The sequence below is a fragment of the Oculina patagonica genome, chromosome 6, assembly GCF_052425735.1.
Source record: "Oculina patagonica isolate OP01 chromosome 6, crgOcupat, whole genome shotgun sequence".
Lineage (NCBI taxonomy): Eukaryota > Metazoa > Cnidaria > Anthozoa > Scleractinia > Oculinidae > Oculina > Oculina patagonica.
In genome coordinates, this window is record NC_135763.1 from 10808595 (window position 1) to 10831656 (window position 23062).

The 23062-nt window shown below is 39.8% G+C and overlaps 2 protein-coding genes across 3 annotated transcripts; one reads left to right on the top strand and one right to left on the bottom strand.

Annotated features, from left to right (window-relative positions):
- Positions 1-1886: 1886 nt before the first annotated feature.
- Positions 1887-10657, bottom strand: LOC144656544 (serum paraoxonase/arylesterase 1-like). Its single transcript, XM_078516768.1, has 7 exons — positions 10530-10657; positions 10347-10411; positions 7693-7748; positions 6499-6823; positions 5096-5282; positions 3257-3338; positions 1887-3023 (listed from the first exon to the last, which is right to left on the bottom strand). The coding sequence occupies exons 1-7, from the start codon at positions 10598-10600 to the stop codon at positions 2700-2702; spliced, it is 1110 nt and encodes a 369-aa protein (XP_078372894.1). The 5' UTR covers positions 10601-10657; the 3' UTR covers positions 1887-2699.
- A 4462-nt stretch (positions 10658-15119) lies between these two features.
- LOC144656716 (uncharacterized) lies at positions 15120-22331 on the top strand. Of its 2 annotated transcripts, XM_078516955.1 has the most exons (7): positions 15120-15162; positions 15251-15363; positions 17108-17245; positions 17798-17947; positions 19724-19939; positions 20574-20740; positions 21012-22331. In XM_078516955.1, exons 2-7 carry the CDS (start codon positions 15297-15299, stop codon positions 22278-22280), a joined length of 2007 nt encoding a protein of 668 aa, XP_078373081.1. In that variant the 5' UTR covers positions 15120-15162; positions 15251-15296; the 3' UTR covers positions 22281-22331. The 2 variants fall into 2 exon arrangements, with proteins under 2 accessions (XP_078373081.1, XP_078373080.1); XM_078516954.1 differs by having other exon boundaries at positions 15122-15363.
- The last annotated feature ends 731 nt before the right edge of the window (positions 22332-23062 follow it).

Below are 23062 nucleotides of genomic sequence, written 5' to 3' on the forward strand. Positions count from 1 at the left end.
GGGCACAGAGGAGTCAAGTTTGTCCGCAATTCAAAATCTCTACCGTGCAAAACGACCTTCAAAAGCTTTTCAAAGCGATCGTGTAAGCCGTACGCGCTACAACGCCGTCATGCGATACTTAATGTTTACAGATTTGTCTGGTCTGATGATATCGTATTCGTACCCTCATGCGACATCCGCAGACAGCAATGTTTGTGGGCGTTACAGAGAGTCAGAATACGATATCACCAGACGATCTGTAAACAAGTATCGCATGACGGGGATGTATCACGTACGCTTTAATACACGATCGCTTTGAAGGTTGTTTTGCACGGTAGAGATTTTGAAATGCGGACAAACTTGACTCCTCTGTGCCCTGTGATTAGACTCGCAACGTAAACCGCCTTCGCTCTGATTCAAATCTCCCCAAACCGATGAAAAAAGACACAGGAACGCAGGTAAATAAGAACATTTTTTATTTTAAGATTATGAATAACTAATACAGCGTTTGGGTCCCCTGTGGAAAATCTCGTGCAAAAGGTCCATTTCACATTCAAAACCACTGGACCGGCTGGCCAGTTCTGACTAATGGAAAGCGCCCTTATTTTGTTGCACTCACTTGTGAGATCTTGTGATTAGTCGACCCGTTCTGACCTATTGATTCGCGCGCTAATGTCTTACTGATGTCTGTTATCCTTTTTACGATTTCATAAATTGTGTATTTTGTTAAGGAAATAAACTCTTGAACGGCATGCGTGACAGCATTTTTATTGTGTTTTGGTGTTTTGTTTTAAGGCTGCATTGTCGGTCCGATGTTGACCGTTTATTTTGTTACCTCAATATGTTTCTTTAGACTACTTGTCTTCGCAAATGTGCGGTTTTGTATAGGTAATTAGATGATTTTGAGTGCAAGTACGAGAAAAACTTGTGATGACTTATTAATGATATTCATGAAAAAAATTGCGAGAAAGCAACAAGTGCAAAACTCATACAAAAATTATTTTTTCAAACTCGGCAAATATCATCGCGTGCTCAGTCAAAACAAGGTCAAAACCCAAACAACAGGTTTCTCAATGTTTTAAAAGTTTTTTAAGCCGAAAAACTGACTAAACAGAGAAAAAAACTGAGTTTCTCGAATTTCGTCTGCTTCTAATACTTGTCGAGGTTTGCTTGGGCGCTTTCAACGTCCAGCCAAGTGAAGCTGTTTCGCTTTCCCTTCAACACTTCGTCGGACGAAACAATTCTCTGTCTAGTGCTTATAGGTTCTGTTCTCTAATGCACCTACAAATGTTAAGCTCGAGGGTGGGTGGGGGTTGGGGTCGGGTCTCGATCGGGTCGGCCCAACCACGGGAATTTTATCACGATGTCTGTCCCCAGGGTAGAGTTTTTGAACGTACGCGATGCTCCCAGGGTGAGGATTTTGATCATACGTGATGTCCGCGTCCCAAGGGCAGGGATTTTTATCGTTTGTGACTCACACAGTGAGGGAAATTTGACATGGTCACCATCTTGAGTTTCTGCCATTTTGGAAAATACCCAGAAGGCATTTGGATGAGCTTCACGTGTTCGAGCAATGGCTGAACGAAAGGTGAGTGATACATGTTATCTATCTTTGAAGCTTTAGAACACATAGTGTTTTTATGTTGCATTTAATTTTGAAGGAAATACTCGCACAGAACCCGCTCATTCATTAAAAATGTTCTTCCGATCCTACTTGGCATGATTTCACAGGATGCTCTGCCACGAGTTTGTGTCAGACATAGCGAAAGATTTGTGTTTTTTTGATGTAGGACTTTCTTGTTAACAATCGTGCAGCATAAGCTGAAAAACCAAGGATTGGCTAAAAAGCAAGTTTTCTTACCCGGAAAGATGCTAAAAAAAGAAGTAAACCACTTTTAGCTGTTATGTAAAAATGTTTATTGATTCAGTCTTAGTTTGATTATTACACTCCTCTTGTGTGCAACAAGGTTTGAAGGACATTTGACCACCTTCTCTTGCTCCCGGGTGGAAATTTTGACCAATTATTTTGTCCTGGGGTTGGAGAATTTCCTTTTTTATTTAAGAAAATTTCAAAATCCCAACCCCGTCATCCGTCTCTGGTATAAATCGAGCCAATCTTTTCTTGTTGCTGAACATTAAAACCCCCTTACAAATAATTATAACACCAGGATCATTTACGGAAACTGCTTGCAGGTCTCAATGGAGTTAACCGCTAGCCGTAATATGACCAACAATTTAGCCGTTAGGCGTAAAAATTGAAACAAGTTTAACCGTTGGCCGTAAAATATGTTATAAACCGTAACGACCAAGCCAAGAAGTTTGGAAAAGAGTCAGTTGACCAGAAACTTACCGCTTCGTGGAATTAAGCGGCAAAATTATCTAAAATAAAACAAACTAGATTACATGTACTTTTTCATCCGGGAGTGGTTCTAAGACCTTAAAATACGTTTTACGACAATGAAAATTAACTTTTAACTTTTTGCAACAATGGAAATGGTCTTCATCAGCAAAGTGACTAAACAACATGTCACCATGTGACAACGTGGACCTCACTTCGGTGATAAAGACATTGCGATACGGTCGAAAGATTTGTTTCTAACTTTGTTGAGACATTTCAACAAGAATTTATTTCAAGTTGAATCATTTACGAGGACGAATGAACAACGTCACTATAGGTATTACATAACTCGTTGTTTGTTTGGCAGTAATTTCGCAGTGGATCAGTAGAACTTCACCTCACAATACAGCATGTTGCTGAATACAGAGCCAATAAGCAGACGATCCTTATAAACAATCGCAGACGTGGCACCCGACAGTTCCCGCCCATCGTTCTTGTACACCTCGCGAACCTTGTAATCAGGGAAAGCTATCCCGGATGTAAACGACTTTCCCAGCTGCACCGAGAGGACTTGAGAGGGACTGGGATGATTAAGATTTTGCGAGTGGGCGGTGTGATCCAAGGCTCTAGTGATTCCCGCTACCCAAAGATTTCCTGTCACAGGATCAACATTAATGTTGTCAACAATAGAACCAACTTTAATCATCTGTTTAAGAAAGAAAAAACTCAGTCAGTAAGTTTTCGCGCGGCGCTTAATGGTTAGGCGACGACTGGAAACACGAGTGCAACAGTCCCAGACCTCCACGCGCACCGCGCCCCAACCAGTAGGCGACGTGACTGGACTGAGTAAAAAACTGACTGGTAAAATAAAATAATCATGATAATAAAACAACAATATTGCACACTAAGGTTTAAACAACAATTGCTAAATGAATTCACCTGTGATGCCTCTAACGTGTTGTCCTTACGGCGTCTGTAAACTGCGACACTAAGGTCATGCAAAGCGGACGCAAAAACAAACCTATAAGGAATCAAAAAGAAAAATCAGAAATGCGAGTTTACGTGTGCTTGGGATATTATTCCGTTTAGTACAAATTGTCTATATTTCAAAACCAAGTGCTGTAAATAACAGGCTGTAGAACTGAACTGTTTAATTAAATGCTAAATAATAACCTATAAAATATTAACCTTACCAGGTGCGAGCGTCTGGATAAAAAGCAACTTAGCGCAAGCCATTTTCGAAAAATTCGTAGCAAATTTAAAAGTTCATTATGCAGTTGACGCGATGACCTTATAGGTAGACTTTTGGTTTATGGATCAAGTGGTCTAGATCGAGAGCAAGCCGTGTTGTGTTATTGGCCAAGACATTTTGCTCTCAAAGTGCTTCTTTCCAGTGAGAGGAATAAATGGGCACGGTCGAACTGATAGGGCTACCTGGCAGAGCTCTGAGGTGGTGGTGGTGGCGGGGGGGGGGGGGGGGGGGGAGTAACCTACAATGGACAAGCACCATATCAAAGGCGAGACACACATTCATTAATTCATCGCCGTTCCGTGGTTGACGAGTTAATTTGGAGTCCAAATGACCTACACGCGGTGGGTAAGTACTTGAGCAGCAATACTCCTGGCCACTTCTCACTACGGAAACCAGAAGTCACTGACGCGCCGGCACAAACTCTCTTCCGTACTTACGACCTTAAGGAACTCTGTCAGGGATTTTAACAGATTTTTGAACAGCCAAAATTTATATTTGTGTCGTAGGAAACCTAAACATAATGGTCCATGTTTTAAAAAATATGCTATATTAGAGCACTGAAACTGTTTACAAGCAGTTTTGGCTGCGGATGACTTAGGATGAAAATGGATTGCAACTTGAAAAATTAGAGCTGACCTTTTCAAAGCTGATTTTGCGTGTCATTAAAAATCTATATTTATGGCCGAAGTTTGATTATAATCTTCAGATTAAGGCTGTATCCTCCATTAGATGTTCAAAGATAATGGTTTTTTATTGGTCAAGTTGCCTACAACTAATTTCGGAACAGTTTAGACCAAAAATTTGCAAAGCTCTCGTGACGTAGCTCCTTTAAAAGTCTTTATAGCACAGCTAAGGCGCCCCCCCCCCGGGGGGGGGTACTCCCATAAATTTCGAATAGGGGTGTGCCGCCAAGGTTCTTAAACCCTGACCCTATTTAAGGGTAAAGAAAGCGAAAATTGATACCCTTTTAAAGGCCCAAAACCGAAAAATGACACCCTATTCAAGGGGAGGAGAAGCGTTCCATGACGACCCAAATAACGGCTTACCGCGCACGGCAACACACAAATCTCTATCAAATCGCTTTACTAATAACTGAACAGTAAATTCAATTTTAAAATACCTTTTTTGGTTTAGCTGGGCGTTTATTTTAACTTATAGAATTTAGGTACCCTATCTAAGGATCACACCGGGAACTCATTGCCAAAAGGAGCAAAAATGATACCCTATTTAAGGACCGAGAACCTCAAAAACCATACCCTATCGGGCGACACATACCTATATAGGCCACATATGGGAGTACCCCCCCCCGGGAGGCGCCCGTTCTGATTAGTTAATTTAGCGTCTACTATTTGTGAATTCTTCTCTGTTGCATCAGAGTAACCTGCCTGAAGCTATAAGTTACAATCTGTAATGCTACGTACGCTATACAGCACATACAAATTGGGGTATTATTGGACTAGTCAAACTGAACGCTTTCGGCCGGTTTTGGGACCCTGTAAATAACTGCATAGCCGACGAACTCCAACCTTTCGTCTTTATCCATGGCAATACCATTGGGATGAACTCCTCTTATGGCTTCGATGGCTTTAAATCCGTCGTAAAACACGATGTTAGTATGGAGCCAGTTGTACAGAAAAAATCTAGAGACAACGTTCAGAAAGGAGCTGTAAAAGTGAAAGTAATTGTCATTTGTGACGTAGAAACTAGCAGGCCCTGCAAGAAAATAGAATAACAGTAAAAGTGAGTCCGCTATGCGAACATGTGTGGACTTTCATTTGATTAAAAGTTGACATTATGAATTAATCAATGAGTTACTAAATTAATAAATAACCAGACATTTGATTCGTTTTAATATGCGAATCAAAAATGCTCAAGCCGCACAGAAAAACAAACACTGCGGAAAGTGAGACAAAAGTGTGAAAAAGAGAAACGTGACCTACCACCGCAGTTGTTCAGCTCATTAGATATGCAGATTTTAGCCGTCGCGATTGCTATTTCACTTTTCATCTACGCCACCGCTGCCTTTGAAGTTGTTCCTTGATGTATATTTTCCAGCCACCACACGCTCTTCGAAAGATGTGTCAAAAAAGGCTTCTAGACTCAAGAATAAAGTGCGACTTACTCGATACTGATCGAATTTCTGGGTTTACTGCCTTGGCTGCCCATCTCAGACATCTCACCGAAACTTCGGATTCTCCGATCACTGTCGAAAACTTCCGAAAGCACTAACCCGAGTTATCACGGAAAGTGACCCCCCAATCGGAAAAAACTGCATGACAACAATGTGTAGACTTTAAAGTCCACACAAAAAACGAAAGAATTTTTAGGATCACTGAAAGGTAATGTAATGTTTTTTTTTTTGTTACAACAGGATAATGTCGCGGACCCAGGCCCATCCGAGGGGTGCATGTATATAGCCCAGTGCGTCTGTCAATACCAAAACTAAGGTATTCATAGGGCCAATAACTAACATCAACCAATCAGATTACCCCATTGCCGGTCCAATAATTTCTAAGTATTGAAAGGAGTATTCCCAAATGATCACGCCCGTAATTTGTGCATTGTAATGACTTAGACGGTAAAAAATAAACTTGACACGCATGGAAACCCTCTTGTACTTTTAATTGGTTTGTAAAATTACGTTTGGATGGTGATTTGGGTCTGTGTGTTGGTAGGTGACTGACAAGGGTTAGAATGGAAAGTTGGTGGATGGGAACTGGGCAGGGGTGGCATAATGAGTATGCGGGATTGGGGGGGGGGGGGGGTAGGTTGAATGGGCCTGTGGGTGAGAGGGTGGTTTAGGCTGCGTAGATCCGTGGGTCCCTATGTGCCACGAGGCATGAGCAGGATAGGTGAGATCCGTGGGTATGTGGGTGTATGAATGGGTTGTTCGTTCATTGTAAGAAGAGTATCACAAGTAAGTACTTACCCACTGCGTGCAGGTCATTTGGACTCCAAATTAACTCGTCAACCACGGAACGGCGATGAATTAATGAATGCGTGTCTCGCTCGAAATCGAATATTTCAATGGCTTGAGCGTCTGGTCGGTGATTCACCACAAACAGGGACACCGTACCCGAGGATGGATCCCGATACACACTGATCCCGTGCGGGTTGAATCCCGTGCGATTGAAGTTCTTCAGTGTTAATTCAACTGGATCTTGGCTGGGTTTGTTCAAGTCGAGTGTCATCAGTTTACTGTCCCGTGTGTCAAGCACTGGGTCGTACCACATGCCAATTTTGTAGCGAACCCCCTGTTTGATAAACATTAAGAAAAACTCTCAATATAAAATAAATAGAGCGGTTTTCACTTGAGTGTCGAATGTCATTTGCGTTTGCTTTGGTTTTGCACTGCTACGCTTAGTGATTGGTTTAAACAACTTGCGACACTTTTTCAGTCAGTCAAAAGTAAAACAAAAATCATTTGTTACTCGTTCGCACACCTTTCTCCTTGCTTAGGCTATGTTTATACGGGACGGGTTCCAAACGGATCCGGTCCTAAAATCGGGCCGGATAGGGCTTCTGTTTACATGGAACCGTTTGGAACTGATCCAGGTGTTTACACGAGACCGTTATGGAACCGGTCCGTAACGGATCCAATACTGGACCTGCAAAACAACAGGCCCAGTTTTGGATCCGTTCTGGACCGTTTCCAGAACGATCCGGATCCCGTGTAAACAGAAGCCCTATCCGGCCCGATTTTCGGACCGGATCCGTTTGGAACCGGTCCCGTGACAGAAGGGAGAGGAAATTATAGAGGAGCTTACAGGGAGGTTCATGTTCCCTTGCTACCCCCCAAAAATCCCTTGTGTTTCCTTGTTCCCAAAAACGTTTTTCCCAATTTTGTGATCCCTAGTTGTTCCCTAAAATATCAGAAACAAGCTTTTGTTGCCGTGTTCCTTTTATTTCCTTATTTCCAATTATTTTATGGCCATGTTCTCTTGTTCCCTGAAACTCCTAAAGACTCAGCCCGACTTCTACAATTCAAAACCTCGTGCACGCGAACTCGTGATAAAACTCCTTTTTAATTAATATAGAATAATTCTAACAAAACTAGACCATTACGTTTAAAATAAAGGTTTCCACTGAGACAAACTACATTCATGATAAAACAAACACTTACAGATGATACAAAAACCAGTCCATCAGGAAGGAGAGCGAGATCCTCGGAACCATTCACTGAAAGATAATAACAGGACACGGGATGTTAGAAAGTTAACCTGAGAACAACGCACCTTAGCTGAAACTAAGGACGTTATCCGCATGGTTCGTTTTAAATTGTAGGATTTTTTAATTTTTTTATTGTGGTATCAGTCAATTAAGGAATTTTTATTTTTTATATATTTATATCATAGTTAATAAAAAAATTCAGTAGTTAGCATTTTACATTTTTTATTTTAATTTATCTTGATCATATTTTTTTCACGTAATAAAGTATCTATGTATCTAACATCTAATCTATCTAATTCAGTTATCGATTTCCTCTGGAGTTCCGTCATACATTTACTGTATAATTTAACCATCGGTAACTCGAAGCAGTTTTCGTTTCCCTTCAGGGCATTTCCTATATAATTCAAAGTTATTCCTGAATAATTTTACTCTCGGTAATTCGAACCATGCCTGACACTAATACGTGACAAGTCAAAACCAACAGTCACTGTGGTCCAAAACATAGAATTCATTTTGAAGCAGCCGTGTAATGTTTGTTCTTTTTTGCATTAAACAAAACGTGTCAGTCCAGCTTCTTTGGTTTAGGGTGCGTTTAACTACAATGATTGTATCTTTATAAAGCGTTGCTGCTTAAAAAATGTCATTAAATCTCTTGCGTCCCTTGAAGTGCAGTGTGCACGGCACCGATCTATATAGTAGTTTAGAAATGTATAGTTTCATTTTTACTCGCCTTCTCTATACTGTAATGGAATTTGATAACTGAAACCTTTTTCAATTTCCAATCACAAATCACAAGCCTATTTTCCTTCAAGTCACGAATCATGTATATTTTTTAGACCATTTCACGAGTCAGGTATTCACATCTACATTATCATAGGTGGAGAAGCACAAGGGGAGGGGGGACAGGGGGGCTGAGCACCCCCCCCCCCCTAAGTAAGTTTGCGCAGCATAAAATTGGTTTCATTCTCGTGATCTTTTTACAAATTGTATCATCAGGATCGTGCTTGGCGAAATAATATGGTGTAGGTCTTTTAACGAAACTCCTCTCCCAAAAACGCTACTAGGAGAGGTCATCAAGGTGTAAGGATTGTATTTGCGGCGACTTCCGTGGTGGTGGGTGGCACTTGGCTTGGTGCACGAAGAGCCCCCCACGTTTCAAAATGCTCCATCGCCTCTGATTATTGATGAAGATGAGTTTTAAGAACTTACCTTCCAGTGGCCTAGTAGCAAGACTCTTTGATTTAACAAACCCATAAATCGACCCATAGTAAGAGGGTACCCTCACTACTAACCGATGGTCGAGCCGAGAGAACGTGTCCTCCATTCATGGTCAATCTTTGGCTTTATGAATCGTACGTTTGTCCATTTTGGTTTACTACCGTAAAGTAGGTAATTTCATTTTCGGTTTTCACGAATGATTTTTGTCAGAATCACGGATCACAGTCTTAAAAATAAGCAGATCACGCGTTATGTTAGGGTGCGTTTCTTTGGGAAAATCCAAAATTGGATCATTGATCTCAGATCACACGGATACTTTGCTCCCAAAGAAACGAAGAATCCGAAAACGGATTTTTTGCCATGACAACCCCGTAAACACATTACACACAGAACATAAAATATCAGCACAAATTTATTTTTCGTCGAATGTATGCTAGCTAAAATAATTTAAGCATACAAAATCTTTGGAAAGATTTCCGCACAGGACCCTACATTAATTTATATGTATGCAACTATTTCATACCATCACTATACATAAACAGCAATCATGAAAAGAACGAATCAGTCAGAAAATTGTATGCATAATTAATGTAGGGTCCTGTGCGGAAATCTTGCCAAATCTTTTACAAAAACCACACGTCGAAGTAGATCTTCTTTAGCGTTAAGCAGAATGTGCCGAGAAAGCATCTAAGAGCGAAGAATGATTGCGAAATGATCAGTGCAAATTTCACTCGTGACAATTTCAAAAGGATACAACTTCCGTAGGCACACAGTCGCTGTTCTAGAAAACCTGTATCCCGTTTAAAATGATACTACATACCTATCTGAAGCTACCGTTTCCTTTCATCGTGAAATATTTTTGTATTTTGATCGAAATAACCGCCTAAAACTTTCCGTATGGCAGTGTTTACAAAGAGCGAACCTGTATTTTCACAGCAAAGACCGCTGGGCCAAGGTACTTTTTTCGAATCCTTTCCCAAAGAAACGCACGGATCGTGAATCCTAAAAATCCGGATTCAGATATGATCTGATGTATCCACTCGAAGTGTGGATTCTTCAGATCATTGATCCAAGATTAATCCATTTTCGGATATAGTTAAAGAAACGCAAAATCCGTTTTTGGATCAAGAATCCGGATTTGGATTTTTCCCAAAGAAACGCACCCTTTACATGCCTTTAGACTGGCAATTAACGGATCACGGCTAGACTTGGGGGCGGAGAGAGAGAGACCCTGGAAACGAGGTTGAGACTTAAGCAGTATTCACATGTCACGTTCTATTTTTTGCTTAAATCACGCGTCACGCAAAACCCTTTACCACCCTGCTTGAGGTCCTTGTAAACACGAAAAACCAAATTTCTTGAATCGAAACGTACTTTAAAGTAACTTACCTTTTATTATTCTGCATGGTCCGGGAGAGTGATCGACGACATGAGTGAAAAACCCAGCCAAAATTCTGAAAAATGAAAGGGAATCATTGTCCGACATTTATCATTTGTGCATCAACTCAGAACGCGATGTTTTTCGTATTTACATCACGTTTACATGTACATGTATAGTATCACTTGACTTACAGTGTTTTAAGGACATGCGATGCTAGTACGGTGACGAGAAAAAACGCCGCAAATACAGCTAGGCGACCCATGGATGCAGTGTGGATTGATTCCAATTTGCAGAACAGCGACAGGTCACAAAAGAACTGATGGCAGCCCACGACAAGAATGGAATTGGTATTGCGTGACATACTTTGTGCAATATTCTGGCTGTTCACGCAATCTGTCCTCCCGACCCGCAATAAAAGCTTGTGCTTGTTCACTAAATGACCAAAAATGTCTGTTTCCTTTCTCCTTTTTCCCTGTCAATTTTTACATGCGGGCTTTCCATGATCCATTTGTATGGAGAAACCAGTTGTTCTGGTGAAATTATTCCTTTTTGTTTCGTTTCCTCAGAAACGATACGGTATTATTTTGGCTTCGATGTGAAAACAGTGGGGGCTACTATCCAATCAGAAGAACGGTCGTAACCACAAAGTAAATACGTTTGACCGAAGGCAATTAATTTCGTAAAAACATGTTCTTCAAATATCGGAAAGATATTCTTCAGCATGATCAAAAAATATTGAGGTTCGTTGCAAACAGAAGTATCTGACGACTCCAATGGTTTTAAGTTTGATTAAAGCGATGTATTGTAAGAAAACTACAGAAAGCTCTCGTGGCGTTTAATTGTTAAGTAAACATTCTAGCGATTTTCTGAAACGGAAGTAAATTTCCACCAATCAGTGTTTGCAAGCGCAAACAAAAACGGGATGACTTGTCGTGTTTGCTCGCACGGGGGGCTGCTATCCAATCACAAGAACGGTCGTAACCACAAAGTAAATACGTATGACCGAAGGCAATTAATTTCGTAAAAACAGTCATGTTCTTCAAATATCGGAAATATATTCCTCAGCATGACCAAAAATATTGAGATTCGTTGCAAACAGAAATATCTAACGACTGCAATGGTTTTAAGTTTGATTAAAGCGATGTATTGTAAGAAAACTAGAGAAAGCTCTCGTAGCGTTTAATATTATTCTGAAACGGAAATAAATTTCCACCAACCAGTGTTTGCAAGCGCAAAAAAAAACGGATGACTTTGCATATCTCGTGCTTGCTCGCACGGGAGAAGTGCATATTTGCAGGTGACTTACAAAGTTAATTTCACTTCATGTAACAGAGGAATGTATAAATGTGGGAGATTGCCATATTCTATTTGTACAGGAAAATTCACGGCATCTTCGAAGTCACAAACAGCGCGAATACACGCAAAATTGCGTGGGTTTTCGCGTGGATGTACCCGGAATTGCGTGATCAGTGTCACGTCGGCGTCGCAAAAACATTCGAGTCTGCACGGGAAGTTGAGAGGTTAATTCTGTTCAAAGTTTAAATTTTGTATGGACAGTATCGTATAGCAAGGTGTGCAACTGCCGTGTCGAACTAAATTCGTCTCCTTAGTTGATGTAACGCTCAACATTAACTGCCGTTGCAACTGCTGGAGCAGATTTCTGGGATTAAATTAATGATAATTTTTTATAAACATTATTTGGATTATTCAAAGCCATCGCGGTCTGATCGAAACTCCACGGTATCGCCAAAAATGCAAATCGTTATTATCAGTGTTACCAATGCAAGGCTGTTACACTGACAACAGAAGCAACTTGGCTGTGTCTTATTCTGTGGAGATAATTTTTTGCCGGGAGAGCGTGCAGCGCGGATCGAGCAAAATACAATCCTGGTATGACTATATATAACATATAACATAAAACTTTCTTTAAACTTAAATTTTGCTTAATTAAAAATCCTGGTTAAAAATCTGTGTATGGTAGCTTTTTACATTAATTTGCCTGGTTGTTTACGTGTCTTTGTAAAGTGACAACAGGCATTTGATTTTGAAGAAATGGCTTCGAAACAGTGTGCTTATCTCTGTTCTTGTCGACCAGGGTTTTGGTTTGTCTTGAATTTGGCATTTATTTGATTTGAGCATGTGATCAACTCAGAGAAGTATATACCTCAAGCTTTTTGTCAAAAGGTAATAATGTCATCTACGATTAAAGTGTTGTTTTGCATTTTATCAGAGATCAGTAGTCACAAAACACTTTATTTATAGAACTGATTTATTTTAGGATTGTTTGTTTAAAAAAAAAAATCATTTAAATTAATTGAATTACTCTGATCTTGCATTTCACTCTTGTGGTTTGATGTTTCCCCATATTGATAGGAATATATTTAAATATTTTCTGTATGTTATTTTTCCATTCATGTAACATTCAAAGTTATACTATCAGGTGCCATTTTTAAGCAAAAAAGTGTTCTGCAGAAATAAAAAAAATTCATTTTAATTTCCACTGGATGAGTAAAAACGATAAAGGCAAGCTCCCTTCACTTAACTTAATTTGGAGAGAAAGACACATGCTATTTCTATAAAGAGAAATATTTATGTGTTACTTGAACTCTTGAAAGCCAAACTGCAGCAGGACGTAGTTTATGTCTCCTTTACATAAAATGGACAGTAGGTGTTAAATGGGAATTTAAGTTACTACTGAATATGAAGTTCTTTTTTTCATTCTTCACTCGTGCATAAATTCGCCAAATTCAACATACACTAGGAAGTAAACCACAAACCCACCTCTCCTGTTACACTATTCTCACCTTTTCGCAATCTGGAAACGAAATACTATTTCTTTTTGAAATAGCTGCTTGTTCACCGTCTGCCGGAATGCTCGGAATTCCGAATATCACTGTACCATTTTGCTTTTTCGCACGACTTCTCGCACTCCATTGCATTCAGTGGTTTATTAATGGTATATGAGCCATCATTAATAAACCACTGAATGCAATGGATGAGTCCTAACAAGGACGAAACAGCTGTCCATGGCTGCCACTCTACGGGTAATAGGCTGTGCGCATGCGTACAGGTCTTGGCCAGGCCGTGGAGATGTGTCGTGTGACCATTGCATTCAGTGGTTTATTTTTTTTACATATACCATTGACCACCAAAATGGTGGCCGATACGCGTCAACGAAAATAGCTGGGGGGCTTAAATATTGCAATTCTTTGGGCGTTTTTAATAAAACAATTATTCCACTCGCGCTTGTTGGATAAGAGATCGTTATAGCCAACTCGGCGCTACGCGCCTCGTTGAGACCCCGTCTATCTACCATCTCACATGAACTATTACAGTGCTCCACGATGAAATACGCGGTGGAAATTAAAGTTTTCAATATTGGAACACACACACACACTCGTTCCGTACCGATTCCAATCTCGAGCCCAGAGTGACCCCCGGCCCCGGCTCCGCGATCCGTCAGCGGTTGGTCAGCGGTAGGGTCGCCGGGACTCACTCTGGGAAACTGAATTTTAATTCAGTTGCCTACTGGTCCTCACAGAACAATAGAAATCAAGACGGAAGTCTGAAAATCCTCCCCGGAAGTAAACCAAACCGGAAACCCTGGAAAAGCATTTTTTGTTTTCCATGGCCAAATGTTGAGATGTATCACCTTAATTTTGTAAAACAACTAAGAACTCGTGATATGGCGCTACATAAATGAAGTATTTTCTAATTCTACCATTTTTGAAATCAAAAGATGCCATGAATAAAAAAGGACTTCCTTTAAACGTCAATTCTGAACGGAGTTTTAAAACAACAGCGACGGCGTCACCAAGGACAAGGTCGATTGAAAACTCAATTTATAGTTGACTTACAAATCTCGCTAGAACTACTGTTTTCATTCAAATCTCCGTTACGGTTGAAAAACTGAATATCGCAGACAGTGCTTGATTCAAAATAATAACTAATAAAGAAGAATTTGAACATTACGCGTTGTTGTTTTGCTGAAAAAAAGCACGTGAATTGCGTAAATTACGTGCACGAGCTGAGTCGCCGAAATGCTAATTACACCTTTTAAATAGCGTTGACTGGTGTGGCCTTTCACGTCTTTATTAATATTATCGCCATTCGACGAGGAAAAAATTATTTGCTCGAAAACATGTAATCTATCATGAAAAGATGCGCTGTCAGCGAGAGCCTCTGAAATATACGAAAGTCGCCAAACAAAACTTTTTATCAACAGAACAATAGCTTGTCCGTGCGTTGTGCATTATGTAAATGTCTTCACCGTCGTCTGCAAAACAACATCTGACACACGCACGCAGTCTTCACAGGCGGAATCCTGGAAGGCAAATAAGATCTTTGATTTAAAACCAATATAGCAGTATGCTCAAGAAAGAGACTAACGGAAATCAAAACACCAGACCCTCTTTTGTTAACTCTCTCTTTTGTTAACTGCAGAACGTTTTTGTTACTTTTGTTGCTTCGATAAACACCAGTTCTGTCGACACTGTGTTAGAAATAGTTCAACTTTCTCGATTTACTTCCGTTCTGGGAAATTTACTTCCGCTTAGACCTGAGAGCATGCGCAATAAAAACCGGAAGACCAAGGTTCTACCTGAAATCGACCTGAAATTGATCTGATCAATTCCAGTTTCCCAGAGTCCATCCCGTACCGCTGACCGACTAGACGGACTCTGGGCTCGAGATTGTACCGATTACCATGCTTTTGGGATCTCTGGGTTCCAGGCTTCGCGCGCAACAGGTGGCCGCGTCAAATCAGACCAGTCCTACGCGGAAACAAAATGGCCGCTTCATAAACAAACGCAGAAACAATCGACGGTAAGATTATCTTTTTATTGAACTCTAATTTGATGTTAAGGCCTCCTACAACTATCTGTGCTTTAGGTAGTCACCAAATATATTGCAGATCAACTCTGAAGAGTTCCTACACGGGTCCCACGCCTGCTACACAGATGGATTTTGAACGAAACCCTCGTCTTCTGAGCTGTCTTAGTGATCACAACTACTGGATCACTTGTGGTAAGATCAGTCACGTTTAAGCGTAATACCTTGGAGCTACACTGTAGTGCGCTTATCGAACTCAAGTTTTTCTGGATGACACTCACCCGAATTCCCCCCCCCCCCCCCCCCTGTATAAATGTTTAGCCGCAGGAGCGGGAGGCCGCGCATAGGAGGGGCATTTAAACCCGACGATTCCAATCAATGAGTATCAATAATCAATAAAATCAATAGTTATCAATAATAATCAATTGATTGATATTGATTGATATTGATAATCAATTAAAATCAAAGCCGCAATGTTGAGTGATTTTCGATTTTCATTGATTTTCATTGATTGCCATTGATTGTCATTGATTTCTATTAACTTAAATCGGTTTTATTTTTATTTATTTTTTTTAATAAATCTCACGGACGAGGACAGAGACCCAATTTTATTTCTGATATCTGATTACTGAAGTAAAGTACCACAGAAACAACAGTAATAATTAACAGTAACTTTTTATTATATTCATTTCTTTGCTGTATCATCCTATTGACATGTATTGACAACTATTTCAAACATGCATTTCCTGCAATTTAGTCGGTGTGTTCGTTTATATGACATTAACAATAGCGTTACTCGAACTAGACTTCAATATTGTTTCGTTTTCTCAATTCTAGATAGATCAGTGCAATCAAACAGAAACAATTTAACAATTTAATAAAATTTAACAATTTAATAAAATCGACTACACAAGAAATAGAAATCTTCACAGACATGGCGCCGATGATGTGTTTCAGTGTGTTTGCAAACGCGCCAGGAAACGTGTTAAATCAAGCAAATGCCTTTGTAGCCGGGTTTTTACTGTTGCACAATCAGCTATTGATTATCAATTAAAATCAATGAAAATCAATGAAATTAAGACGGCTCGGTGAGTGATTTTTGATTTTTATTGATTATGTAAATTAATCAATATCAATCAATTGATTACTATTGATTAATATTGATTATATTGATTGAAATCAATGATTGATTTTCATTGATTGAAATCGTCGGGATTTAAACTTAGCTGAGATTTCCTGTTCAAATGCCCACCACAGGGCATTTATGGATGATCAAAACAGTCACTCAACTTCTATAAAATCTTGTGTTAGAAAGTCCACTAAAATATTCAAAAGTCCCCACTGTCAAATCCCCTGCCTATGCCTGGCCTCCCTCCCTTCTCGACTCGCCCTCTCCCCTCTCCCCTCTCCCTGCAGCTTAACATTGATGCATAACACAGGTATATATCTGTTGGACTAGATAAGACTTAACATGCCTATCTTGTCCAACAGCTGGCTGCTATATTTGTGTACTGAGAAGCACACTGGGTTGGACCTTGGGGTTTCTTGGAGAAGGGATGAACCTCCCTATGGACTCATTGTGAGGGACAGGGTCATATCATATACATCGTCAGCACTTTACCTCAGTTCCATTCCCAGGGTATTATTCCTAGGGAAATAAATTTTTTATTCGTTTTGTTGAGTATGGTCAAATGTTAAGCATGCTAACATTTTAGCCTGCAAATACAGCCATCTCTGCAGTATTTGCAAGCTAGCGTAGTGGTAGAAACAATGAGAGGTGGCTGTATTCACGGGCTATAACCTTTCGTACACAAAAATCGTCCACTTCTTGATGTGTTACATGCACAAATGACTAGCTATTTAAAGGACTTTGTTGCATGTTTTTATTATTTTTTTTTAAATTTATTCTTTTATTTTTATTTTCAACTTTCTTCTTTAGATCCCCCAAGAGCCAATGGTTCAGTATCAGAGTCAATGCAGCCTTTTGATGATGTCATCCTTGATTTCATGACAGAGCAAGACATTCCTGGTGCAAGTGTTGCTTTGAGTAGAGATGGAATTCTGGTATATTGTCAAGGTAGAAATCACATAGTACGTAAACCTGCGAAATTCACTGTCTTTGGCAACTAATTTCACTTCATGTAAATTTGCTGCTATGGTCCTATTTTCCCAGAGGAGGAGTTAGGAACAAAGTTACTTTCAAAAATATTATTTACAAGGCTAAAAAGTTAAAAACCCTGATGATGACAACAAGTCCAAACGTTCTGTTTTTTTTAAATTTTATAACTTTTTAGCCTTGTAAATAATATTTTTACCTCTTTAGCGAACATTATAACAACAAAAGTTACTTTTGCTGCATACTTTCCCTGAAACTAATAACATTCTTGTCAAAATTGAATTACCATCACAATTGATCAGCAGCTGCCTACTTACAGTTTTTCCATCTACATGCAAAGTTATCAAGACTCCCTGGACCTCATAGGAACCTCTACCCTTTGCCTTTCGCCTCAATCAAGTACCATACTACAAGGTTCTGTGACATGGCATGAAATGTTATAGAGAGAACTGCCTGTAGTCTAGCCTTATACAATTCACGATATAGCCATTCGGTCCCCTTTTCTTTATACAGGCTATGGCAGTGCTGGTGTGGGAAGGAAAGTCCAACCTGACCTGTTGTTCAGGATTGCCAGCATTAGCAAGACAATTACTGCCGTGGGTATCATGCGACTGGTTGAAGAAAGAAAACTTTCCTTGGAAGATAGAGTGTTTGGACCACAAGGTATATATGTGCACATTCTCAACACTCCAAGTTAAGACCATTTTAGTCGCCATGGCAACTAAAATTTTGGAGCTGGTGATTAAATTGGAGCCTGGCGACTAAAATTGAGAAGAAAGATTGAAAGCGTTTGCTTAATTTTGCAACTAAAATTTTTCACTGGTGACCAAACTTGAGCAGTCCGGTGGCCAAGTGACCACTGGGGAAAAAAATAAACTTGGAGGGTTGATTCTGATCAACTCTTTAAGCCCTGGGTCCAGTTGCTTATGAACCAAGATTAGATTAATCCAGGATTGAAAGTACAAGCCAAAATTTTCAAAAGCAAGTATAAAGCATTAGTTGAATTTCTGGAGATGTGCCAAGGTTTAAACCAAAAAACCTTTACATCGGAGGGGGATATAGATATTTTCTGGAACTACACAAATATATAGGTAATGATTTCTGTTTATCTCTCTAATTTTGCCCAAGAGAAGTTACCGTAAACCTTTAAACACATGCAAATTAAATCTTTCTGTTTTCTTCATAGATGTTTTACAGTACTTGTCAGGAGAATTTCTTAAATTCCCTTATTCTTGTCAAGTTTTGTTCATGCTGTGTTGCTTGAATTTAGAAAATTACAGTCAACTTTCTCTCAACACACAGCTCTATAAGGACAGACACCTGGTGTTGATCCGGTTCCTGCCGTTTTTCAGTTTTTTACTGTAACATAAGTCCCTATATGATGGACACCTCTCTAAGATGGATATCCGCTGACCAGTATCACATGACCATATTGCGGGCTCACATATAGAACTCATCGAGGTCGAGTGTTTTTTTTGAAGTTTACTGCTGACCAAATAATGGTTTACATTGGATCGCGGGCTCAGGTGCTATATTTTTTTCTGTTATTGGTCAGTAAATTGGGAGCTCCGCTTTTAGGCTTGGCTAAATCTATTTAATAGTTTATAGCTCAATATCTGTCTGTTTCCTTGTTATTGAATGCAGAAAGAAAATGAAACAACATAATTGCTGTCAGCATTGCACCCATTTTGCAGACAAATAATATATATTCTTTGTATATCTTAAAAAGAAATTTCACAGAGAAATTTATTCACAGTTACATTTAAATTTTAAAACATTAGTCATTTTTGTCAAACATAAAATTAAAGTGAAAAGAAGTCAATTTTTTTGAGAAAAAAAGGAAAACAATTATCTGAGATACATGCCTGTTGTATCATGAAATGCCTTTTTTAAGATTGAAGTGTACTATGTATACAATCAGAAACCCATAAGGGTTGAAACGTGTAACGCGCGCGCACAGCGTTTGAATATTCATTTTGCTAAGTACCATATTTGGAAACACGAACAATTTGTATGCGAATGCTTTATACACGTAATGAAACACGCAACATATTTTTTGGTTTTGCGGTAAGTTACTTGAATTTCGACCTAAAGGCCGTAAATTTCTTACAGAAACTAAAGAAATTCATTAAGTGTATCAAAGCGAAGTTATCCAGACTACCTCATGAAGATGAAAAAGGAGAATTTAACCAAATTTAACTTTATTAAACCAAGCTTGTTCAAAAACAAGATTACGCCATCGAGCGCAAGCTAGCGCGCGCTGTGAATTTAATCCAAATATGGTACTTAGTGATTTTCGTGATTTTCCAAATATGGTACTTAGTGTAAACGAATGTGCAAACGCTTTGTACAATGCGAATCATAGGGAGTTACACGTTTCAACCCTTATGGGTTTCTGATACAATACATGTATGAAGTTCTACTTCATTTATGTTCAAGGAATTTTAAATGAATACAGCCCAACAGAAAATGGGGATAGCCGCATAGTTAACATCACAGTGAAACATCTACTACATCACTCTGCTGGCTGGGACAGAGACAGGGCTGGGGACCCTGTGTTCTGGAAGGTGGGCAAGCACATGAATGTTGCCGAACCTGTGGTCCCTAGTGTACTGATACAGTATATGATGGGAAAGAAACTTCAGTTTGCTCCAGGTGAGTATTTTACAGTGCTTATTACAGTGAAACCCATTAAACTGACTTTGCGAGTGCTGGCAATCCGAATGTTGTCTTATGGATGCACTTTGCAACAATGTACAACACACATAGGCCATTTCCAAGATTCCTTTTAAACGAGTTCTGGTATACAAGCTTTCATATGGAAATTAGTTTTTCTTGTACGTCAATTGTCTTGCAAATAAGACTCATTTCATATCTAAACGTTGTGCGTCAGGACTGGTTTTGAAGAAAAGAAAAAAGCAGAGTTAAAGAGACAAATCGAAAATGGCTTTATGCACACAGTGGTTCAGTCATTCGACTTGGTCATGTGCCCAAATGCAAGATTTCTGGGTGACCAACAATTAATCCCATTTCTTTAGAACTTTCCCTGTCAGAGGAGAAAATTAGAGAAAAAAAGGACGTGGATTGTTGTGTTTAGAATAGAAATCGGATAGAAAGAAAGCAGGGAAATGACGTGGTAGTTGTGCCACATCATTGGCCAAAAAACGAGGAAAAACTATGAATGGACGAAAAACTAAGGATAGAACCGTGCACGTGTATTTGTTTAACTTTGATTGGTTACTCTGGCTGAGTTTTTGTGAAAATTAAGTTCCTTCTTGTTGTTTCACAGGGAAACGACACGCCTATTCCAACTTAGGTTATACAGTTTTGGGACAAGTGATCGAAAGAACGACTGGACAAGGGTATGAAGAGTTTATGACGAGTCTGTTTAAGTGTGTGGGAATAACACAAATGAAAATTGGGAGAACTCGGAAGAAGGATCTGGGTGATGAAGAGGTAGGAACTACTACATGTACATACATACATACATAAACTTTATTTAAGTGTCAGGGTATTTAAATAGCTAATTGGGGACACTAAAATAAATATACAAATATAAAATATAAAAATACTGCCATAAGGATCTATCTCTTTCCCTACTTCCCTTGAAGTCCCCCCTCCTTCTGCCAGGGACACGATCTAGCCACCGAAACACCTAAAAATTATACTAGTAGATTTAGAGATTGAATCTAAACATATTTACGGGTCACTGGACATCTTCTTTTAGGTGGAATATTTTCACAATCGTCACCCGACGATGGTGAAGTCAATATTTCCCGACGGGGGTAGAGTGCCTCCACAGTATGGGAGGTGGACTATGGAAGAGGCTGATGCGCATGGCGGGTGGATAGCGACAGCTGCTGAGCTGTTGAGGTTTCTTCTCGCGTTGGAACACGGTGCGAATGGTTGCAGAATGATCTCAGCTGAAACATTTAAAACAATGCTTGAAAAGCCGTCCTTTGAAAAAGATACTGAAGAATGGTACGGGTTTGGTCTCGACATCCGGGACAATGGTAGTACTTGGGGTCACAGTGGACAAATGGAGGGTACCTCGGGTGTTCTCACGCGCCACTGTGGGGGGTACGCTTGGGCGCTGTTGTTCAATTCGTGGGCTAAAGACTTGGACCTGGACGGCTTGGTGAAGTATGCGTTGAGTCGCACTGCGCATGTTACAATACATCCTATTTCAGATAATATCATCCCCGATACCATAAGGACAGGAGACAATCGTCAGGTCATTAAGGTTATGGTACCAACCAGCGCCTTCTGGTCATTGTATGATGATTTAAAACAACAAGGATTTGATTTAACTTGGCTAAACGCTTATAAAGTTGCAGATGTTGTATATTTCAACACGATTTTCATTCAAAGCAGTAGCTTAAACTCGGCTTCAACTGTTTATATTGGATTAACAGCTGACTCGTGTCGCGATCGACTTGACAGTCTTGTTGGTCTGCGACCTTTCCATATCGAGACCTATGTCAAAAACAACGAGTTTCTTTATGCTGTGCTCGTAACTCCTGCAAATGGAGTATCGTGGACGTTAAATTTTGATCTCACTGTCGCGCAGCATAGAAAAAACATGCCAGCAATGTTTAAAAGTGATTACAACCTAACTGTGCAATGTCTAACCGAGTTCAAAGGTCGATTACATGTTACAACTCTGTACGAAAAAGTCCCGAATGGCGAATGCATTGCAGAGTTTGACCTCAAACCGGATTATTACCAGTTTGAATTTCACAAGCAAGCTAAACAAGGTGTGACGTTAACTTACGTCAGGGCCTATCACGTGAAAGGCAAGCCTCGGTTTAGTGTCATCTGGACCAATCAGATTGCGGGCTTAAGCGGAACGAGGCATAACGTGTCTAAATATGGGTTTTTGTTCGAGCTGGAAGAGACAGCAAAGAAGAATTTCTATGCGCAGTGTATAAGTTGTTATATGAATGAAGACGTTCTCAATTTTGTTGTATCGTGGAATAAAGAAATTAAGAAATGAACTGGAAAGTCTTGTTTACAATGTTTTGTTTGGTGACTGTGGAATGGCAGACGCCTTTTTCAGTCATACAAAACTTATTCCACATGTCGCAGTATATTTGCAGGAAAAAGAACCTACTTACAGTGCAGCGCGCCATACCATTGCCACTTAAAAAGTTTGTGATGCATTTTTGACACCTTGTGACAGCTTTTTGACAACTTTCTGGTAGCTTTCGTTCGAACTGGCCAATCAAAGAAAGCGCAAAGATTTGTAGGAGATTGAGCTGACAGTTCCGCGTTCCCTCTCCGACAACTGTCAACTCCGACTCCCTCACGTCTTGCAATTTGATTGGCCAGTTGAAACGGAAGCCATCAGATCAGTAGTCGTCAAAAAGACGTCAAAAAATTTATCAAAAACTTTACCAAGTGGAAATGGTATGACGCGCATGGCCTTGCTGCCCTGCCTCCACAAGCTTCCACACGCCCCTTGTAGCCTATTGGATGCCTGTTGGAAAACAGCTTGGACTTTTTAGTATGCTTTGTCACTGACTGAGAAATGTCTCACGATGAACGATGTTCTAAGCAACACTAACTTCGAACCTGTTCCTTTCGAAAAAATCCAACATTCCCAAGTACATACTACAAGAATTGTCGAGGCTGTTTTTGTTTTTTGTTTTTTTGTTTTTGGGGGGGGGGGGGGGGGGCGACTTTGAAGGTAAAAATGTAAATTATCAATCCCACTTTATGCGCGCCAACTGGCCCAGAGCTTTTCTGGGTTTGCGTAGCATAAAGCAACTAGGTATT